Source organism: Diplotaxodon limnothrissa, linkage group LG8 (genome assembly GCF_057381915.1).
Source record: "Diplotaxodon limnothrissa isolate DT_005_m linkage group LG8, D_limnothrissa_male_GT1.1, whole genome shotgun sequence".
NCBI lineage: Eukaryota > Metazoa > Chordata > Actinopteri > Cichliformes > Cichlidae > Diplotaxodon > Diplotaxodon limnothrissa.
Genome location: NC_140603.1, coordinates 16,439,802 through 16,462,379, shown reverse-complemented (window position 1 = coordinate 16,462,379; position 22,578 = coordinate 16,439,802). Strand labels below are relative to the sequence as shown.

General features: G+C 42.8%; 2 protein-coding genes across 5 annotated transcripts; one reads left to right on the top strand and one right to left on the bottom strand.

Moving 5' to 3' along the window:
* Window positions 1-1,128: 1,128 nt before the first annotated feature.
* On the top strand, window positions 1,129-11,802 carry atxn2l (ataxin 2-like). Of its 2 annotated transcripts, XM_085361391.1 has the most exons (24): window positions 1,129-1,322; window positions 1,722-1,828; window positions 3,137-3,176; window positions 4,129-4,185; window positions 4,449-4,520; window positions 4,662-4,821; window positions 5,002-5,123; window positions 5,235-5,326; window positions 5,474-5,722; window positions 5,889-6,334; window positions 6,420-6,506; window positions 6,585-6,698; window positions 6,833-6,913; window positions 7,021-7,082; window positions 7,810-8,165; window positions 8,280-8,349; window positions 8,463-8,603; window positions 8,820-8,883; window positions 9,180-9,358; window positions 9,462-9,603; window positions 9,705-9,814; window positions 10,628-10,807; window positions 10,903-11,062; window positions 11,171-11,802. In XM_085361391.1, exons 2-24 carry the CDS (start codon window positions 1,776-1,778, stop codon window positions 11,218-11,220), a joined length of 3,087 nt encoding a protein of 1,028 aa, XP_085217517.1. In that variant the 5' UTR covers window positions 1,129-1,322; window positions 1,722-1,775; the 3' UTR covers window positions 11,221-11,802. The 2 variants fall into 2 exon arrangements, with proteins under 2 accessions (XP_085217517.1, XP_085217516.1); XM_085361390.1 differs by having other exon boundaries at window positions 1,129-1,828.
* On the bottom strand, window positions 11,681-22,097 carry adprh (ADP-ribosylarginine hydrolase). 3 transcript variants are annotated; one of them, XM_085361392.1, is made up of 8 exons: window positions 21,789-22,097; window positions 20,532-20,655; window positions 20,254-20,362; window positions 19,837-19,935; window positions 19,658-19,763; window positions 15,371-15,637; window positions 13,904-14,118; window positions 11,681-12,545 (listed from the first exon to the last, which is right to left on the bottom strand). In XM_085361392.1, the coding sequence occupies exons 1-8, from the start codon at window positions 21,794-21,796 to the stop codon at window positions 12,397-12,399; spliced, it is 1,077 nt and encodes a 358-aa protein (XP_085217518.1). In that variant the 5' UTR covers window positions 21,797-22,097; the 3' UTR covers window positions 11,681-12,396. The 3 variants fall into 3 exon arrangements, with proteins under 3 accessions (XP_085217518.1, XP_085217519.1, XP_085217520.1); XM_085361393.1 differs by lacking the exon at window positions 21,789-22,097 and adding an exon at window positions 21,734-21,770; XM_085361394.1 differs by having other exon boundaries at window positions 12,493-12,545; window positions 13,869-14,118.
* Between the last annotated feature and the right edge of the window lie 481 nt (window positions 22,098-22,578).

Here is a 22,578-nt window from a genome sequence, read left to right as displayed (position 1 = left end):
TTGACATAAAAAAATCTCACCAGATTTCAGTAACAATCCATCCAATCCACACATCCAAAGAAATCAAAACATAGATGCCATGATGACAACGGCTGAAATCTGTCAGTAACTGGAAAATAATCCTGGCATTTATTGCAGATTAATATCAGCTGGTTCATTCCAAACTTGACCTCAGTTTCCTGTTCCTGACTAAAGTAACACCAGGTGTGGTTTTGTGCTGCTGCAGCCCATCTGCTTTAAGGGTCCACGTTATACACACTGAGAGATGCTCTTCTGTGTACCTTGACTGCAAGGAGTAGTTGTTTGAGTTACTGTTGCCTTCCTGCCAGCTGGAAACAGTACGCCTTTCTCTGACCTCTGGCATCAACAAAGCATTTTGGCCCTAAATCCAATTTAATTCTAAAAATTTGTTATGTTGAACATGTACAGCTGTGAATCAAACCGCATCCTCGCTCTCTGTTAGTAAGAGCACAACGTACAAATACGTAAACAGTTTAAATACGGCTTCGTTTACTCAGCGCACGTGTGGATCCACAACAAACTCTCCCCTCAGGTTTGAAATGCACTTACGGTTTATTTGGGAGAAGGCGTATTGTTGTTTTTATTTCAGACTCTCTGTAGCAGAAACTGAGACTAACAGAAAGGCAAAGATCATTTAGGAAAATTACCAAACTCCTGCTACATAAGTCTCCCTATGGAGGCCGCCATGATGTCTGTAGCTCACAACCGTAATAACTGGTTTACAGACGCACTGAAAAAAACGATGCTCAGCATGTTTCAGCCTTTCGCCTGTGCTGTTGGTGTCTTCGTTTGGTTAATGTTACAATCATGAATCAAATATAATAAATTAATAAATAAATACATGCGATCAATACAGATAGGAAAAAAATAATGGGAGATGATTAAATTAACAGAAACCAAGGTGGTGATTTGTAAACAAAACATTAAGTGTTCTGTATGGTGACTGCCACGTTTACAGCAGGGACCACCCATCCTTGATTATATCAGCGATACAGTGGTATCGATTAAGTCCTGATTTAATCAATGCACACATTCTTCCACGTAAGCGCGCTCACGTCAACGCCCCCTCCCCCTTTCAGCCGGTTTGCAGTCAGCCGCGCGCGGGTTCAGTCAAGCTGTCCTAGCGAGAGGAGGTGTTGACCGACCGCAGCAGGTTTTCCAAAGGAAACCTGAAAATCTAAGTTCCACGGCAGAGGACAGTAACGCCGAGCAGTAATTTTTTAACCGACGGTTCAGCGGTGTTGGATTTAAGGCGACGCGGCCGAGGATACAAAGTAAACCCCGGAGGGAGAGCGTCCGAAGTGAGCCCGAGGATCACAGCTAATGCTAACCTAGCCAGCCTTGGCTAAATAATTACACGGAAGCTGGTGTAATTTTTAATTGTCGCTTGCTTTGGCGTAGCCTGTGTGGTTGTAGAGTAGATAGCGTGGGGTAATTTGTTAAGTTATGTGTTCGATTTAGTTATATTATCGAGGTGTTTTTGCTTTTACATGTTAGGCCACACGCGACTGGTGTTCACCTAGCAAGATTAGCCACAATAGCCGGGGAGGTTACACCGGCTCTGCGCTTCTTAGGGCAGCTGATAACTGCTAAAGAGAGTTCGCTTTCAAAGCTACTTCACATAGGAGGTATCGGTGTTTTTAAGTGAGCTTACACTTGATACTGTCTAAGCCTTGTGCTTCGCAATGCTGAAACAACAGCAACCCGGATCCGGCGGGAGAAAGGCGTCTAACGGGACATCGGGCCCTGCCGGTATGTCTTCTCCAGTCAGCGGGATCAACAACGCCAACAGGGCACCGGCTGGAAGGTAAGAGGGCTGGGATTTTTCTTTCAGGACAGTCCGGGGATTGTCCCGTGACTTAAAGGCCTACCGGTTAAAGCGCTGTTTCCCAGTGGGCGTAACCCCAAAAATAGAGCTTACCTAGGAGCCAATGGGATTCACTCTTCTTAGATTGGCATCATATGTTGACCAATCAGCACGCTCGAATCGAACCTCAACCGAATCAGCGAAGTGGCGAAAGCTAGGAGTAGCAAATCAGCATAGAGGTGATACAAAGTTTATTTGGCCTGTTTTTGGTTGAGAAGGGGCGAAAGAGAGGGGAGGGAGAAACTGTTTACATGTATAACCTCACGTCCCAAATGCTTAATAAAAACGCCTGATACAATGGCTGTGTTAACATTACACAGTTGTTATGACCAGTACGAGGTCGCGTGTGCTGCTGATTTGTGAGATGAGCGCGTTTACTGAAGTCTTGTTGGCTCCGTCTTTGTTTTGTAACCGAGCATGTAGCAAGCATTGATACGAGCCACAGTGGCCATTCACGGTGGAGTTACGTTTAGCATGCAGATTGGTCTACATCACCCTTTCATGGCTTTTCCAGTCGTATATCAAACGTCTTTGGGCAGAAATGTGTTTTTAATTTTCGATTTAGACTTCCTGTTTTCTATCTTAAGGACGCATATTTAAAAAAAAATTCAAACTAAACTGACATACGTTATTTATGTCTAATTATATTTTATTTATGTCAGCAGTTATTATAGGGCAAATTGGATTACGAATATTACAGAGAAACCAATCAATACCCTTTCAGCAAGCAGGCAGTGAGAGTTGGGAGAAACATCTCTTTAAACAGAAGGAAACCTACAGAAACTTGCATAGCCAGGCCCCGGGGAGGGTCGACCATCTGCCTCAACTGGTTGGGGTGAGGGGAAAAGGGAGAGGGCAGGGGAATCAACAAACAGTGTGGTAATAAACACTGGGGAGAAACTTGAAGCTCTAGAGCCAGACATACCTGCAGTGAGGTGAAGGGGGATGGGACAGATGGGGGGGGAGATTAATCTGTAAACAAATATTATTTCTTTAAACAATATCTATGTTCGTATGCCAGTTTTTCCTTTAAGTCCCTCAGTTAGAGTGCGTGGATTGAGAATAAATTAACTGTGGAGCTTTTCTGGTGAGCAGGAGTGACATAAGAACTTGTCCTGCCACTCTAACTTTGTCTGCTTCTCGAATAACCAATTTTTCTAGTGTGTGATGTGGACTGTGACACTGACTCCTCAGACTTAAACAAGTTCTTCTCCTTCTGAACAGCGATACGTTTGTTTTGTTTTTCAGGAATCGATCTTCTGCAAAGCCATCATTCCAGTCATCTCCTGTAAGTATCCCGATGATATGAGTATGACCTGTGTTTGATAAAGTCCTCCTCTGTAAAAGGGCCATTGAAAGGTTTATCTACAGCTGCTCTTCACTCAGCTGTGGCTGATTGCATTAGCTGGTCTTTACTATACCTGATCCGATCCACAAAGTTACTCTGTTATGACCAGTCATCAGATTGGGGTTAAAACTGCGTGTGCGGTTATGTGATTGTACACAAGACTGTGGAGGTTGGTTAATATCTGATACGGCAGATGTAAAGGATCAAAAGTGAAAGTAAAGGTAGTTGAGTAAGAGTGAAATTAAAGAGTCAAGCTGTCCAGTCAGCGCAAGAACACACCAAGGACAGATTAAATTTTTTGAAAAACGCAACCAGGAAACAAGTCATTGTTTAGACACTGGCAGCTTCTAAAAGTGGAAAGATATTGAAATCAATATAAACGTTGGCGTTTTTGAGGCATTTGAAAAGAGGTTTTACCCTTGCCTCGTGGATTGTTCGTCGTGTAAAGTAGCCGAGGTGGCCAGATGTTGAGTCGCGGTTCGACACTAACTTTAAATCCAGTGACACGTCTTGAGTAATTTATGATTTCTTCTCTCCACCACGTGTAAAAACAAAAAGTCTGTTATATGGCACGGGACGTCACCTTTAGCGTAACCTGTGCAGAAAAATTTTTACCTTACCTGCTCTGGACTAATTGCAGGATTTACACACGGTCATAGTCAGAAGACGGTTTAAGCTGATGATGTAACAGGCATAGCTGCCGGGTCGGACTTAAAAAGCCAAGTTATGACGGATTAACTTAAGACCAGGAATAAGCACTTCTTGGTGCGAAGGGCCTCTGAGGGTTAATGTTTAACTCTGTTCTAGTTTGTCAGCGTCAGCCCGCGTTAATTTAAATATATTGCGTCTTTGTAAAGCTTTGTTTTGAAAATCCTTGTTTCCCCATGTGTAGGTGTTTGAGGGTGTCTATAACAATGCCAGAATGCTTCATTTCCTCACAGCTGTTGTGGTGAGTCATTTGGCTGGTTGTTGTCTTCTTCAGACCATGTTGTTGTTATTATTATTATTTATTTTGTAAACAATAGTCTTATAGGTAAACTTACCTACTGTAAAGGCACTCTTTATTTCATGGTGGGATCTGTACACTGGTTAAATTTGTTTCACTTTTTTATGCAGTTTTTCCACAAATAATATAGCAGTTATTGATTTAATACTGATATAAACACTTCTCTGGTTAGCTATAGTTTTTAAAGACTGTCTTGTCTCTCTCAGGGATCCACATGTGACATAAAAGTGAAGAATGGCAGTGCATTTGAGGGCATATTTAAGACTCTCAGTTCTAAGGTAAGAAGCTCAGGTCACACAGGCATGCACATCAGTTTGCCGCCTTATTCGGGCTGTTAGAGTGATGGTTAGAGTGATGGTCATCTTTTCTGTGGTTGTTTAATACTTGCTGAGCGCTGAGTGCTTTCTCAATGTCCTTAGTGCGAGTTGGCTGTGGATGCTGTACACAAACGCAATGAGGAGGAGGGCTCAACATCAGCTCCGCCACGGAGGGAGGACATCACCGACACCATGATCTTCAGCCCCTCAGACCTGGTCACGATGATCTGCAGAGACGTCGACCTCAATTACGCCACCAGAGGTATGAAAATGCACGTGTGCCGAGGGTCAAGTCAGGGCAGGCTCTGGGTTTCTGCAATCTGGTTAAAAGAATGTAAACGTGGCGCTTCTTCATTCAGTTTGAATGGCTGCAGATGTAATGGGGAAACTATTTCAGATTTATCCACCTTGTTTTGACGTCTTCTTGCGTTTGATTTTTCAGACACCTTCACAGACACAGCCATCAGCTCCAGCCGCATCAATGGAGAACATAAAGAGAAGGTTTTGCAGAGATGGGACGGAGGTGACAGCAACGGAGAGAGTTACGATTTGGAAACTGATACAGTAGGTTTCATACACTCTGTCAAGTTTCTGTGTATACAGACTGTTACTTATTGTTAACTCTTGCGCTGATTCCTTTACTACCCCATTAATCTCCCTTTTTTTTGTCTCCAGTCTAACGGCTGGGATGCCAACGAGATGTTTCGTTACAATGAAGTCAAATATGGTGTCACATCAACGTATGATTCCAGCCTCTCAATGTACACGTAAGTTACTGCAGCAGTTTGTAAAATACGCCAAAAACATTCCCTTAACTAGTCAGTAAGGTTATAAGTATCAGTATTTTTACTGTAGGACACACATCTGACACAAACATGCAGATTAAGTCAGTTTTTATTTCTCCCACCGCCCAGTGTACCGCTGGAGAGGGGCAACTCTGAGAACTATCGGCAGAGGGAGGCACGCGCTGCCCGCCTGGCCCAAGAGATTGAGTCGAGCCCCCAGTACCGCAGTCGTGTCAACCTGGAAAATGATGAGGGCAGAACCGAGGAGGACAAGTTCAGCGCCGTGGCGCGGGACGGCAATGATCGAGAGAGGGGCCGTGAGAGCCCACGTGACAAAGAACGGGAAAGGGGTAGAGACAGTCCAGGAGCCAGCAACAGGTGAGAGGAGGTTTATTCTGAAATGCTTGTCAGGAACATAGATATAAGGGTTGTACTTATTTTAGATGTTCACTCACTTTTTTCCCCCTCTTTTTGTGGGGGGGTTCCAACTTAAAGCTAAAGAGTAAAGTTTGAAACGCGTTTGCTCCCCTCTTTTCTCCACCAGGGAGGGCAAGTACATTCCATTACCTCAGCGTCAAAGAGAGATGAACCGGGAACGAGCTGAGAGAGGCTCTGGCGGGCCTCCATCTCACAATCGCCTGAGTGGAGGTTACCGCTCCAACCCTCCATCCTCCTCGTCCCCAAAACCACCCCTGCCCTCTGCAGCTGGGCCCCAGCCCGGTGTCACCCCCTCAGAGAGAAGCAGCCCTCTGTCGGGTCGTGTCGGTGCCTACGCCCCTCACCACCCACAGGGAAACGCCAGCCCGAGTCCAGGCTCCGGCCCAGCCAGCCCCTACACGCCTGCTTCACCTGGCGGCCCATCATCCAGTTCAGCTTCCGCTTCAACTGTCCCGTCCCCAGCCAGCCCGCCCGCTCCACACGGACACACGGTTCCTCATTCCCACTCACTCCCGCACTCGCTGTCCGACGCTAGCAGACCAGTTAATGGAGGTGAGTGTGTTAACTTTTCTCAGGATCGACTTCACAGCTGTAGCATCTATGCCTGTCGCTAAAGCAGATGTTTCTGTGCTTTCAGTTGCTGCAAGGACCTCTCCTAAAGCCCAAAGACCTCCACAGTCAAGCCGGACAAGCCGCACTCAGAACTCTCACGCTCAGTCCACAGGTACAGTGACGTTCTGGTCACCCCCCATGTTAATTATGAAATTCAATCAAACTAACTTCACTTTCAATTTTCTTACAGCTACTCGTTCCCCTAAATCAGGCTCTTCCCAGGACACACCTTACTTGGACACATCTTCTGTCTCGCTGCCTGCTCAGAAGACATCAGGCCCCGCCCCTCTCTTCCCTGTAGATGGTACAGTCTCTCCTAATGTTTGTGTTCATAGAACAATTTTAAAACGAAAGTTAAAGCACGAGGCTCTTAACAGTATGCATCAGCTTGGAATTAGAAATTCTGCAACTAACTGGATTATTGTGCCGTTTTCACAGTGAATGAGATCCTCGGTGCAGCTGCAAAGGAACGCTCCGGCGAGAGCCCGAGCACAACAGAGGAAAGCAAGACGAGTAAAGGTATTTAAGTTTGGTGCTGGCTAAACGCTGGAAGTGAGCTTTTTGCCTAGTTACGCACCCTTTGTGTTGTTGTTTGAAGTTCTCAAAACTCTTTTCTCTTCCACCAGCGCCGTCGGTTCAGCAGAGGTCCCACATTGAGGAGCTGCGAAAATTTGGCAAAGAGTTCAGGGTAAGAGTGTTTCAGCGACGTGTGAAATGAGAAAATCCGTCACCAATCACAAGGCTGCGTGCTGACATCAGTGATGTCAGACCTCCCTCCAACATCACTCCCATCTTAATCATGTTGTGATGATCAACTTTAGCAGATGACGCTCAATGCTAGTCATCCATCTCGGTCTTTACAGTGTCACTGACCAGTAACAGCTTTTATTCAACTGAACTGCCACAGTAACAAAGTAAAAAGGAAACAATGATCAGTATTAAATTATTTTACAACATTGGTGTCAGCCCAGCAATTCACAGGCAGTACATGTCTAAAATAAAAGGCACATAAGATTACAATACTTGATTGTTATTAAATGTGACTGAGCTGAAAGTTGATTATGACATCAGGCTGCTGCAAAGCCTCAGATTAATCTGTTATGACTCTGTTTCTGTGCACATTGTTGGATTGGACTCAAGATTCTTGTGTTTCAGTCTCCTTTTCCACCTTTTCTTAGAAACAGTACTCCTCATTTGGATACTATTATGACCTATTATAGCGGGATTGCTAATCAACACGTTTTATATTCTTGTGAACTTAAATTAAACCTCAGTAGTTATAACAGGCTCCTCAGTTGTGAGGCTTTGCTGTCATGTCTGATAGTAAATTAATTATTTGATTTGTTGGATGAAACAACAACAATTTTGCTTTTACAGACCAACTGCTTATCCCTCGACTCCTTTTTATCTTCCAGCTCCCACCCAGCGGAGCTAACTCCAGCTCTCCCAGTTCTCCTGCAGCAGGGACGACCCCTCCTGCTGTAAGCGAGGTCAGCCAGCCCAGCGCAGCCAACCCCGCGCCATCAGACGCTCATCCTCCATCAGAGTCTAAACCTCAGCCTGCAGCTCCCAGTCCTTCCCAGACCCAGCCTTTGCCAGCCGTCTCCGAGGACCCCTCCAAGGACACTGCAGCTACACTGGGCACCACAACAGCTGCCGCCACGGCACCCCTCTCAGACAGGCAGTCCCCAGCCACCCCTCAGCCTGCCAGGACCCCAGGAAGTGAGGAGGTCAGGTCCGAGGCAGCGGAGAGGACAGAAGGCGTAGCAGAGTGAGTTTAAATAAAAGGACTAAAGATTTCTGACTGTGAACTGTGTGATTTATTTTTTTTAACTCAGTTTATTGCACTCATCATAATTTATAACAACTATTTTCTCTTTTGCAGCCAAGTAAAGAAATCAACCTTAAACCCAAATGCTAAAGAGTTCAATCCTATCAAACCTCAGATGCCTATGGTAAGACACTTGAATCTGTTAAGTCATTAAAACTTAAAAAACACACACAGAAATTAAGATATTATTTCATATATTGAATCTATATTTATTTACCCGTGATGTGTTTCTGACAGACGAAGCCCAACACTGCGCCCACCCCACCTCGGCCAACTCCTCAGAGCCCCGTGGTGCTGCAGCATCCAGGAGGACAGGGGCCGCTCTACAACCCCCAACCCTACCTCTCCTCCTACATCTCACAGATCCACTCTGTGCCGGTACGCAAGCCAAAAATAAATAAACATGATCACTTAAGGCGTCTTTCTCTAAATGTCGTGCTTAACACCTTCTACAAATATCTTGCTGGCATTTGAAACATGCCAATAAAAAGCCAAATATTCACGTGGAACTGCAATCGGATACTGTTTGCAGTTTTTCTTTTCACATTAAAGCCACAGTTCTTGTGCTCACCTGTTCATCTTTTTGTCTTTCAGCCCCCACAAATGTATCAGTACACCATGTCTACAGTGGGCCAGGGAAAATACCCCAGAGCAAAAGGTAACTGCAGCGTGTGCTTTTTATATAGTTTCCCACATATTTAAAATGAATTTCCTGTCAGCTCTTGTCAGAGGCTTGACTTTCGGCTCCAGAGAAAGTGCTGACTGTTACCTCAATGTTAACCTTGAGTTGTGATCTGCTGTGAAACACAGAGCCGTCATGCTTTAAACTTGCAGAAACGCTTAAACACTTAAATTAGAGACGACTGAACTCTGGAATCTGCAGTGAGGAACGGGAAAGATGGTGTTTTTGTCCTCCATGTTTCTGTTCTCTTGATGATTGGCTCCTCTCATTAGGCTCGGTTGTGGCTCAGCGCTCTGACCATGGTTCTTCAGCACCCTCCATGCTGCAAGCTGCATCAGCTGCTGGGGCCCCGCTGGTAGCGTCCCCTTACCCCCAGTCCTACCTTCAGTACAACCCTCAGCAGTATGGCCAGCAGCAGGTCATCCAGGCCATGACACCCTACCCTGGACAGGTAGCACGTCTGCCCTCCAAACACATTCTGTAGTCGGGGTTTTACATTATTTCTCATTCAGCAGAATAACACCTTTTTCCTTTCTTTTCTCCATCCTCAAAAGCCCATGTACTCAATGCTGCAAGGTGGAGCCAGGATGATAGGTCAAGGTGGGGGTCCCCACCCACAAGCCCTCGGTCCACCAGGAGGGCCCCAGTTCTCTGCACAGGGAGATGGACCTCAAGGCCCACAGCAGGGCATCTACGGTGAGTGGAGATGGATGTGAACGACAAAATATCCACGTGACCCGAATCGATTGATTTGTAGATACAGAGTCGACCCTGACGTGAATTCTCTTCCTCTGTAGCTCCACAGTCATTCTCCCATCACACAGGCGCAGTTCATCAGCCTCAGCCCTCCAGTACACCAACAGGCAATCAGCCCCCACCCCAGCACACTGCACCTAGCCCTGGACAGGTAGGACGCCCCCGAAAAGGAGAAGGGACCGTCCACCTGGTCTGTGCAGTGTGGGCTGCTCATTGCTGCTTTATGTCAACAGCTTCGACACACCTTACATTTTCAGACTGGATTGTGTGAAATATGTTCAGAATTCATTCCAATTATATCTGTGAAGGTTCTCAATCATCCAGGTCATCGTTGTCTAAGGCGCCTGGGAAGAAAAGCGTCTGGACTTCTTTAAGTTGCCGTGAACAACCATCTTTGAACAGAGTCTGCCATCTATAATCCAGTTTTGGATAATAGATGGCAGACACCTTAGCGCCCGCTCACATCCTGGGCCATTTGATCACATGATAGGGTGGGGCTAGGTTTCACAGTGAGCTCATCCAAAACCTTGGCTGATTGTGACCTACACCGTTTTTCACACCTTGGCTCGTGTGATTAGTTAGAGGATCAATAGGGGATCCATTGTCCCTCTTGGGGGGACACTCCCACAGGGGTTAAATCTGGGACTCTCCATCATTTGACCCTAAAACTGCAGAAGCTTCTCAGATGAGAGGTAAACGTCTTCAAGCAACTTAAAGAAGTCCAGATGCTTTTTCTTTTTAAGCTCCTTAGACTATGAATTCTGAAATTAAGCAGCTTGCACTATCAGGTTGATTTTTGGTGATCTATTTAGATATGTTGACTTAATAATAATAATAATAAGCTGAAAAGCATAGCACTTGTTCTAATCTCACTTTTGGAAAAGGCACATGTGCACCTTTTCCTTCTCTACAGCTTTATTTTTATGGCCCTTGATGAATTTTCGCACCTTGATGTGCTTTTCAGAACGCCCAGTCGGGCCCACAGCCCCAGTCCTTGTACCACTCAGGCCCCTTGTCAGCACCCACCCCACCCAACATGCCGCCTGGCCACACGTCTCCACAGGGTTCTTACTCCATTCCGGGGTACAGCATCCATGGTCACCAGGGCATCCCACCCACCTACCCCCTTGGACAGATAGCACAGGTATGTGCTCCATTTTCCTGTTTTCCCCCTTTTCTCAGCAGGTGGTGTTTTAACTTCTGATCTAAACCATGTCAACTGATCTTGTTGTCCCCCAGGCTCATGTTCAAGGAGCCATTTCGGGTCCCCACCATTCGGGGAGCCATGGTCAGCCCCAAATAGTAATGTTGCAGCCTCAGCAGGGCCCTGGTGCAGTGCCCCAGCACCCCCAACACGGACCTCAGCAAGGAGCACACCAACACTTCTACATCCAGCAAGGTATCACACAACCCCTCCCTCAGATTTCCCCTTTTATGGGTCAAACAAAGGGGTCGTTTGAAGCGCGGGCTTTACAGGCTCTGTTTTATTTTTGTTTACCTCCCACAGCGATGCAGGTCCAGCCACACCCCGCTTCCTTCCATCCGCCTGGAAACTAAAGCCTCTCTGCAACCTCCCAGATTGTTCTCCCCCTCTCCCAATCCCCGTCTGCTGGATGAGAGGCCCAGAGTGAACGCGACTCATTTAAAACAAAGAAAGTGACAGGATCACACGGAGCAGAGAAGAAATCAGAAACCTCGCAGCACCTTACGCTTCTTCAGTACAAACCTCGGTGTCCGTGCGGCACTAGGAGCTTTTTAATGCTAACGATGAAGGTGACCGGACGGCAGCAGCGCCTGACCCCTGGTGCTGTCCCGCTCTTCTCCCCGACTTTTTATTTACCCTATTCAGAGACACGAGGCACCTTACTGGGAGGACCAGGCGCGGAGGGAAAACAGCAGCAGACTCTTTATCTTCCAGAATTGTTTTTTAGCCTTGTACTACGACACAAATGAGAAACGGACTGTTTCTCATGAATACAGGAAAGGAGGGATTTGAAGACGTGATGAGGACTTTTAGCAAATTTTTTTTAAACTCTATCCAGTAGTTACAAACATCCCCTTTCCCCTTCTTTTCCCTTGTAGGAAAATCTAATTAAAAAACAAAAAAATGGACAAGACAAAAAAAATTTAAAAATAAACAATGACCAAAAAATAAAGTTTTCAACTCAACTACAAAGCGTTTAATTTATTGTATTGTTAATTATGTTTTTGTCTGGAGCATTAGTTTGCCTTCTCACTTCAGGAGTTAACGACCATGAGGCACACCAATTTATTTTTCATTATCCTTTAGCAAAAGCACATTTAATTTGAGGCTGGAGCGTTTGTCATTATGTCAGATTGAACAAAGCAAATTACCTCCCAGAGGATGCTGCTCATTCATTTCATATTCTCATTAGCTTGGATTCGTTCTGCTCACAGGAGCAAATATGTTGATTTAAAACGGTCACTAGGGGGACCCCTGCTTATACGCTAGCCTCCGTGCCAACATCACGAGGCACTCTGTCCTTGTTCTGGCAGAGAGGACTCTTTAGGTTAGTAGGACACTGCTTCTGCTTCCCCTTTAGGCGACTATGACAACATACTGTGGCTCAGTGACAGCTCTCTAAATCAATGTACTACTGAGCACACCAGCTAGCTCTACTTCAGTGTGTCAGTGTGCGTGGCCCAGTTTCCCCCTTGCCGCAGCGGGCCGGGACACGCTCTGTCAGCACGGCGGGGTTGCAGCGACCTTCCTCAGTGTGACAGCGCGTAGAGCTGCTCGGCACTGCGCTCCAGTCGCTCCCGGTACTCCAGGTTGGCGTAGTTGCCTTCGGGGACCCCCTGCAATCCGTAGAGGAGACCCCAACAGCAGCACGCAATCACTGCGGTGCTGTCGCTGTCACCTGGACAAGAGAGATGAGAGCAGAGTGAGCAGTTAGTGTGCGTGATAATGCATCACTGATATTTATCATTTATCTTTGTGGCCATCTTAAAAGTGACTAATGATTTTTTTTTAATATTATTATTAGAAATAATAACCATCCATCTATCACTAGACTGGCTTCTTTGGTGGGGATTAATATTGTTGCCTCAGAGACAGAAGGTCCCATGTTCAAACCCACCATTTGGCCGAGGCCTTTCTGTGTGGGGTTCACAGGTTCTCTCCCACAATCCAAAGAAAACAGAGTGAGGTTGGGTTAATTGGTGATCCTGTCCAGGGTGTACTTCTGGTTTGTTTTTTCTCTTACTAAACAAAGACACCAGATTTTTTTTCATTCACACAGTTTGTCTCACACCTTGTTGCATAATTATTGAGAAGTCAAACAACTGGCAGCTTAATCTTCATGCCTTACTTTATCAGCTGACATCAAGCTGTCCGTTTAATGTCTGATTTACTTCTTAAGTCTTGTTCCATGTTCACAAAGTTGCTACTTTCCTTAAAACGGACCAGTATTGGGTGCAATTGCAGTACAATTTGCATTTGCAACACATTTGCATTCCTGAGTTCAGAAATCACATTAGTTTCTAATTATCTGCACTTTGAGACACAAACTGCTTAAGCAACAACCAGCCGAACTCAGTTTACATGGGAGAGAAATTTCCAGGGAATTTACAAGATTTCTTTGAAGTTGTACGAAAGGTTACATTGTTCCTTCAGCTGCTCTCTTTAGGGGTCACCACAGCTGATCAGCACCCTTCTGTTACACCAACCCTCTGCAGGCCCTCCTCCACTACTTCCATGAACCCTGAGGTCTGCCTCCTTTCCTCTGCCTGGCAGCTACAAATACAACATCTTTTATCCACTTTCTGTCATCTCAGCCACAATTCCCTCAATTTGTCTCCATCATGTCTCCTCGTCTTCTTCCTCTGTCAGTGGATACACCAAATACCTTCTTCATAGTTCCCTGTAGTTACATTATTTAGCAATTAGGTGAAAGTGCATCTCAAGTGGTGCTGTTAGTTTAATAACTTACTTTGTACAGGGATTTAATAATCCATTGCTTGAAAACAACAACACCTTTTTCTGAGTGACTGTGTGTAAATGTTTGAAACAAGAGGAATGCTGGCTAATATATAAACATGATGGTTACCGGAGTCACTATCAAACTAAACCAAAGATTGTCAAAAAGAAAAAGCAGACTTCAAACTAAAGCTGAGTTTGTGTTAATATAATTAAACACATATTTTAGGTAAAGGTTTTACATTTAGTGCAAGACTTCACTCACAGCTTATAATACATTACACCAGTGAGACCTCTGACCTCCATGGAAGGCGGCCCTGCTCATCAGCTCTTCCCAGTCTGAACCTGCGCCTAGCAAGGCGTCCAGCGCTATCATTGGAGCATCATGGCCACTGCGTCCGGCCCAACCTGACAAGCTGAAGCTCTTATAGGCTTCGTCTCTTTCAGCAGGGCCGTAAGAGGCAGGCCAAATCGCAGGGCCCACACCGTGAGCGAGGCCCCTCAGATCCAAGTACCTGCAGACAGGAAAGGGGGGTTCACAGCATCTACACGGTCTACCTGTGTCATTCTCTCTCTGTTAAAATGAAAAAAATAAAACAATGCAGTCATGTCATGACTGTTTCTACAAAAAGGTCTGTTTTTTATTACCTTTGGACAAAATCAAAATATATTTCTGTGTCCAGTAGCTACTCCTACCATTTAATCACTCGCTTACTTTTAGGGTCATTCCATCTCAAATCACCAAAATGACTCAATCATTTTTGATTTGCCAGATTTAAAATGTGAACATACATAATAATAATCGCAGTGAATTTCTTTAGCTTCATATATGTAATATAAAAATAAAATATCAAAACATGTCTGATAATTGGCTAGTTCGAATATTCAAAAAATAACGCCGTCCTCTAAAGTCCCATATTTGAGCACACTTTTAAAATAACATTGCAAAATTCAACTAGCGATAATTTCTTAATATATAAATATATATATTAAAGAATACTTTAATATGAAAATGTTTGTCACAAAATGTGTTAGTCATTAAAAAATGATTTTTAGACAGCTAATCCAAATATTGTGGCGTTTCCAGATGGTACTCTGAACATCAGTGTAGCATTTTCATATATATTGCAATAATTGCAGGATTCACTCTGGGGTTTCTCAGTTATAATTAGACCATCTGGAAACATTTTGCTTTTGTTGTACAACTTAGCAGTTTTTCTGTTCGGTATGAAAGTTGAAGGAAAATTGAGTTTTCTTACTTTTTGTGATTAAGAATTTCATGTTAAAAAGTATTCTGCATGTTTTAATTTGCATTTGTCATCAGTTTTCTTTTGCAATGTGATTTATTAGTGTAAGCTCAAATACTGGACTTTACAGGATGGCTGTACCTCCAGTGTAATCACTATATAGCCAACCAAGTCTGTAAGTTTATTTCCCAAAATAACAAACTCTTCCTTTATATCACATGATCTCATTCAAGCATATATTACATCAAGTTACCAGAAATATAAAAGGCACATTTCGCACATTTACCTGAATATAGTGTTTTGCACTTACATTGATCTTTGTCAGAGGATGTAGTACTGCAGGATAAAAATGACATTTGTTCTGCTTAAGTAAACCTGACCGGTGACATTTTAGTACAATTTCATGTCACCGTCTGTTAACCTTGACGCTGAAATAGGTTAATAGAACTTGCTGATGCTGGAAACTTTAATCTGAATTCAACATGACAGCCTAACAAGGCTCAATTTCAGCAGCCCATACCATTGCCACTTGTCACAGAAGTAGCCCCAGTCTCTCTCGGTCTCCTCCACGGCATAGCCTCGACCTTCAACGAAGTTCTTTGCTATTGGGCAGGCCTCGTTTATCAGGCCCAGACCCCAAGTTGTGATTGGCCTGCGCTGGATGGCGTATGAAGTGAAAAGGGCTGACGCGACGGCTCCCAGGAAGCCCGTGGGGTGAGGATGGGTCATTCTGCCTGTCTCAACAGCAACCGCCACCAATGACAACAGCTGGTCGGGCTTTGGATACCTGATGGGGATGAAATATTAAAGACCTTATCAGTATTTATTAAGGAAGATAATATCTATCACCTGAAATATTCAGGTTTTCTCATTGACATGCACAGAACTTCTGAGCATCATCATTCTGAGTTAGTATGGTGCAGATAAATACGTCTGGAAAAACATGTTTTTTCCATAAAGAAGCTGTTATTCTTCCAATAATTGAATTATCAGTATTTGTTGAGAGCTAAAAAAAAAACTAGTAAATTATTTGTTGTTAAAATGCTAATAGTAGATATTTTTCACTTTTTCTGTGTTTTTATATAAAATAAAAATAAAAACTCAGCATATCTGGCACTGTCAAAGAGTCAAAATCAGCATTATAGTCATAAGCTCGTTTTTTTTTTTTAATGCAGTCTACGTTAACAGATGAACTTGAATCACTCATTTTAGACACTAAGAACTATTTCAATGGAGTGAACTGCAGATCACCTTCCTAATATTAAATAACAGTTTTATTTTAGTAGTTTTGTCTCAACTGCATTAACTGTCATGACTGATTTTTGTTTCTTGCCCCCGGGGGTATCCTGAAAGAGAGATCTTAAACTTAAAATAAGTAAAGTATACATATATTAAATATTGCTCCTTGTTTCTGCTACATGTAGATGAGCAGAATAACGTGAGATCACCTGTGTGACCTCCTCTTCTATGCAGGAGACAAAAACCCCACAAAGAAGTCAAAAACTCCACAGGAAACCTTCACCTTTGAAAGTCATGTGAGTTGCATAAGAAGGGCAACACTTTGCACCTCAAAAACAGATAAACAGAGTCCAAGAGAAAAATATTACTCTCAGCCAATGTGGACTATTATAACTGATGACTTGGACCTGGATCTGGGATCATTATTGTCTTTGGGTGGTTGTAACGTTGAGGATATTAAACTTATTTCTTGTATAATGTGATACACAAATAAAAATGGATTTACCTTTTACATTATAATACTAGACTTTTGTGCTCGGTAAAATAATTTAGGATCAAAAATAAAACTAGAAACACAGAAATAATTCTGTCCTCATCTGTATTGCATTTAGCACAAAGATGGTTCTCAGTTTAGATGTTGGTTAGTTTGCTGATTATCTTTCTAACAGAATTAAAATAGTCTCCAAAAGACTTCAGGTCAAGTCCATTTGCCATTTGTACAGGTGTTCCACAAGGATCTATTCTTGGAGCTCTTTTATTTGCCCTTTACACAAATAATACTCTCTGCCACCCAAAACTGTAATGCCAATTTTTATGCAGATGACACCACTATATATACCACAGTCTCTTCCTTTGCATTAAAAATCTACAGTTCGCTATTGATACATTTCAAAATTCTCTTATTAAACATAAGCTTGTTTTAGAATTAGATAAAGACAAGAGTATGGGATGGTACAGTCCATATTCAAACTCTTCTTAGTCTTTAAACTGTTAATTACTTTGCATACTTAGGACCCTGGTTGGATGCTAGACTCGCTTTTAAGACCCATGTGGAACACCTGTTAAGAAAATTAAAGACTTCCAGAAAAAAAAAGAAGGAAAAAAAAAAAAAAAGAAAAGAGAAAAAAAAAAAAGAAAAAAAAAGAAAATTAAAGACAAAGATGAGCTTTTTATAGAGAAACAAATCTTGTTTCTTAACTATTTTATCTGCACTTATACAATTACGTATTAATTATACACAATTATGGTGATATTGTGGTGATATTGTTAATATATACACCAGAGGTGGGACCAAGTCATTGTTTTGCAAGTCTCAAGTAAGTCTCAAGTCTTTATCCTCAAGTCTCAAGTCAAGTCTCAAGTAATGTCAGGCAAGTCAGAGTCGAGTCTCAAGTCACTGGTGTAAAAGTCCGAGTCAAGTCACAAGTCTGAAACTTTGAATTTCAAGTCCTTTCGAGTCTTTAAAAAAAAAAAAACGAAAAAATAATGTTGCAGTTATGCTAAATGTAAATATTAGACCATGTAATTTTTTAATCTGTGTTTTTCTCAACACATACAAAATAGTGAACTTAGAAAATATACACAAATTGTGAAATTGCACCTCTTTAAAATGCAGCTCAATTAAACCTAGCTCCAAGAATAATTTTCACCGACAGTTCTGAGATAAGCTGCATGTTATTCTTGGATGCGGTTGTAGGACCGGCTTTAAAATCGCATGACAAAAATATCATACACATTAAAAAAACTGTATCACCAACGTAGCCTGGAAAACATTTGCTAGTTAGATGAAGTCAGCTATCTCATCTTAGCATATTTATATGCATATTTATAATTATACGGTTCTTGGAGTGAGTGCACACACTCATGAAGTTTAGTAACTTCCGGTCACTGCAACAAGCCCAGGTACAGTTTACCGACGGATGGGTGCAGGACCTTGAAATGCACCGTGTAGAACGAAAGACCATCGTACATATCATAAGTTTACCAGTCTCACAAATCGTCGTCATAAATACACATTCCTTAACCGTTTATTAATAGGACCTTTGAGCTCAACGGTAATTAATTAGTAGTGGAAATAATTTCTGGTACCCATCACAGAAATGTAGCAGTGACAATAATACTGTATGCTGTAATCGTACTGGGCAATTAGTGATACAAAAAACCTGTTTTATCCTGTGAATAAAAGTATATGTTTTTGTCAATGTACCATAATAACAGAAGCGAAACGCAATATTGTGTCAGGACAATTCACTATTTATGCACAATAAACAAAGGAGCATAGCGCGACAATTTCTGTTCAGCGCCAGACTTGCTTGTAACCTATATCACCAATTATGTTATGAAAATGACGCATTAACTACAACAGCAGACTGACCTTTGTGTAAATGCTTGGAGCAGACTAACCTGTGAGCTGGAGTGTTCTGGGACGTTATATTTGATCTTTGAATGGCTGCAATCCAGACCATCCGTCGCGTCTTTGTTACTTTGGAAACATGGCTCGAACAATTTCTCTTCAACGACGTAATCCGATAACAACCGATCTCTTTACCCGTCGGCTTCCCGTGGCTGTCATGCGACCGGCTATTGCAGTTAATAACAACAGCTTCTTGACATTTTTGTGTTTCTTTTTATCGCTGTATAACTGATTTCAATTGAAAGCCTGCGTGCGCTAGTACCGCTTGCCACGAGTTCCCAGAATCCTTTGCGGTTCTACCCGTGAATGACGTCACATTTTCAATCTCTATATAATATGCATGTTAAATTTTATATTTGGGGTAAAATATCAAGTCTTTTCAAGTAAACCGGTTCAAGTCCAATTCAAGTCCCAAGTCATTGGTGTAAAAGTCCAAGTCAAGTCACAAGTCTTAGAACATTTTTTCAAGTCAAGTCTAAAGTCATAAAATTAATGACTCGAGTCTGACTCGAGTCCAAGTCATGTGACTCGAGTCCACACCTCTGATATACACTCATATATGTTATCATGGGTCATTCTTTTCTTAGTCAAAATTGTGTCTTTTATGAAAAAAGTGGCACGGATTGAAATATGTTGCTGTTGATAAATAGAACAAGTTTAAAAAAAAAAGAAAAAAAAATACAATTTCTGCTTTGATTGGAATATTTTAATGGTTTTATAAATGATCTCCAACTACACTGCATGAGCTTTTCTTCATTTATGAGCATGCACAATGTATCCTTGTCTTATGTTCAACTAGCATGCATGTTTCTGTGCATTTTTTATATGTGGGTTTTGTACACAACTCTCACTCGAATAAGAGTTCTAAATAGGACTACCTAATTAACCTAATGTAATTAAAATTTTTAATTAAAAATAATAATAATTTGGAACGCCTTTCACTTACTTTTTTATTAAAAAACTGCTCTGAGAACACAGCAAAACACTCTCTCAGAAAAAGCACGACTCAGACTCAGTTCATGATTAAGATGTGCTGCATCTGCTCAAGACAGCCATATTTCAGAATTATTGCCAATTAAAAAGTAATAACCAAACCCACTGCGGACTCAGGGAAAGAACAAACAACATGAAGATTGAAAAGTAAGAGCTTTTTACCTCAGGCCAATGCACATGGACCTCATGGCTGCTCCACAGCCTGTCCCGTCAGGGTTATATGCCACTCTGTATCCCCCTTCCTCCCCAGGCTTTAGCTGGGAAACCCCTAAAAGAACAAAGCTTTAGCTCTATATCGCCTCCATAAACAGATGTTAAATGACTTCAAAATTATGTTTTACCCAGAATGCTCGAAGGCCCTGGTTTCCTGCCCTCCATGTCCTTCATGGCTTCCACATAACGAGCAGCCACCTCATGCATGAGCTCCTCCCCAGTCTTTCCTGTTAGGATGACACACATTGTTCAAACTGCAGACTTTAAAGAGGTAACTGATCTGTTAACAGGACTGCCTGGTTTGCCGTATCCCACTAAAGGTCAAGTTGAATTTCTGCCTCTTTTTCCCCCACTTGGGTAGCACCTAATAGAGCGCTAAATCAAGGCAAGGCTGGAAATTAGATTTGACCTTTTTTTGTGGAGCTCTTGAAGAGGCGTGAACAGCGGCTGTAAGGTCAATCCAATCAGCTCCTCGCTTCCAGCAAGATGTGCAACAGAGGAAAAACCAAGTAGAACAAAATGTTTTAATGTGGCTTTGGACTCGCCTGTTGCTAGTCCTTCAGCTGTAGCCAGATGCAGAACTGTGTCGTCACTCACAGGCCAGTCAGGGAGCTCAGCCTTGATGTTCTTTAGGCCACCAAGTTCCTGAAGCTCCTGCATGGACAGAGAGGATGATGATGAACACTCCTTTCTTAATAACTCCCTTCTAAGTCATCATCAATAAAAACTACATGTAACTCATAAATTAGATGATACCTTCATCTTTATGCATAAGAAAAAATAGGAACCCTGGATGGAAATGCTTTGCTGGTCCAGTACTGACCTGGTGAATAGCTGGTCCTGATTCATTGTACTCCCACAGCTGGTTCCTGTAGCCCAAGGCATCACCAACTCCACTCAGCAACATGGCTGCCTTGTAGAGCTCAAGCGTAGCAGACCTGCTGGGGCTGAAAAGATCACAGTTAGCCTGCTGAACTTTGCAAAGATCACCTAAAATGCACTAAAGCAGCGGTCCCCAACCCCCGGGCCTCGGACCGGTACCAGTCCGTGAGTCGTTTGGTACCGGGCCGCGAGAGTTGAGGCTCAGGTGTGAAATGTATAGTTTTCAGGGTTTTTATCGGTTTTCAGCGTTATTTTGTTATCGTTTACTCGGTTTTCCTGGGTCTTTTCACGTGTGTTATGAATAAAAGGCCGGTCCATGAAAATATTGTTGGGCATAAAGGTTGGGGACCGCTGCACTAAAGGCCACAGACGGACAACCCGATCAGCTCATAGTGCTTTTAACTTTACGTTAAATAAAGAAAACTCATTGGAGAAGTCAATGAGCTAAAGTCTTGATTTAGCTCAGTCATAGATTGGCCTCCCCAGCAGCTGGATCTCAACATTACTTTAGAGGGATTATCTTGACAGAGAACAAAAACAAAAGGCAGCTAACATGAAAAAACAAAACAGAACTTCAAATGTCCTTTAAGAAGCCCCCTAAAGGTGTGCCTAAGAGAGTTCAGGCTGTGTTGAAGTATAAATTTGGTCATAGCAAATATTGACTTACAACATGGTTGGAATTGTACCAACTCTGTTTTTGTCTTATACACTGCACTCTATTGAAGTTTACACATTTTTTTCAACAAATCTCCCATTTTTCTAGCAAAATATAAAGAACAGTAATTGCACAGTAATTTACGTTTACTTTTTAAAAAGCAATATTCACAGATAACATTTAACCCTTAAATAATAGCTCTGAATTAAAAATGTGCTTTATAGGAGAAATGCGCTGTTGTGTCAAAGCAGTCATTCTTCTAAGTTACTATGAGGCTAATTTACAGTTACTTGACATAAGTCTAGTACTAGACTTATGTCTAGTCTAGACATACACTGTAACTATAAATATCCAAATATGTTAACGTGCATTGTACATTCAGCGTAAATCGCAAAAACTGTGTCTCTAGAAGTCATGAAATGTCACATATAAACAATATCACGTGTGAAGAGAGTTGATCTAACAGGACAGGTCAATCACAGAGAAACCTGATTCAAACTAAGTAACGCAGGACGTCCTCCCTCCGTGCAGCTGCAGCCTCACCGCTCCATTGCAGCGTGTTGTTCCCACAAACGATCCTCAGGAGGCGGTTACACGCGTCCAGTTAACACCGCGGCTGCACACGGGCCCTGCTTGGTTGTTGCAAGCAGTAGCTCAGACTCCTAGCTCAAAAAATTGCGTTCATTTAGAAAAGTTATGGTAACAACTACTTTTCAAACCACAGCCAACAGCCGGACTCGCGAGAAAACGTGCGGGCTAAAAAAAGGACACAGAGACGAACCAAGTTTAGCTCTCCAGCTGGCAAGATGGGGACAAATGTTTAACAGCACGATCTCTGACGAGTTCCCAAGCACCGATCTCACACACACACACACACACACACACACACACACACACACACACACACACACACACACACACACACACACACACACACACACCATTTCTGTGTGTGGAGATCTGAAGGTGATGGATTTTTATGGTCAGTAAATGTCAGGGGGATTTTTTCTGGACAAAACCTGACTGTTTGGTATTTTCTTCATACAGACATTTCTCCTTGATCAAGTTTCTTCCTTGTCCATTCTTCACATTTGCACCAAAGTGGTGCTTGCATAACCTTACTGACAACCAGACACCACCATCAGCTCCACCTAAGCATAGGAATAAGTGTAATATGTATAAGTGGATTGATCCAAATACTGAGAGTATTTATACCAGTGCTGGTATAGGAATTAAATCAATACTAGCCCAATAGCATCGATACTTAGCTTCTATATAGTGCTTTTCTACTCTCCTGGAGCACTTAAAGCGCTTTATACAACATACCCCATCA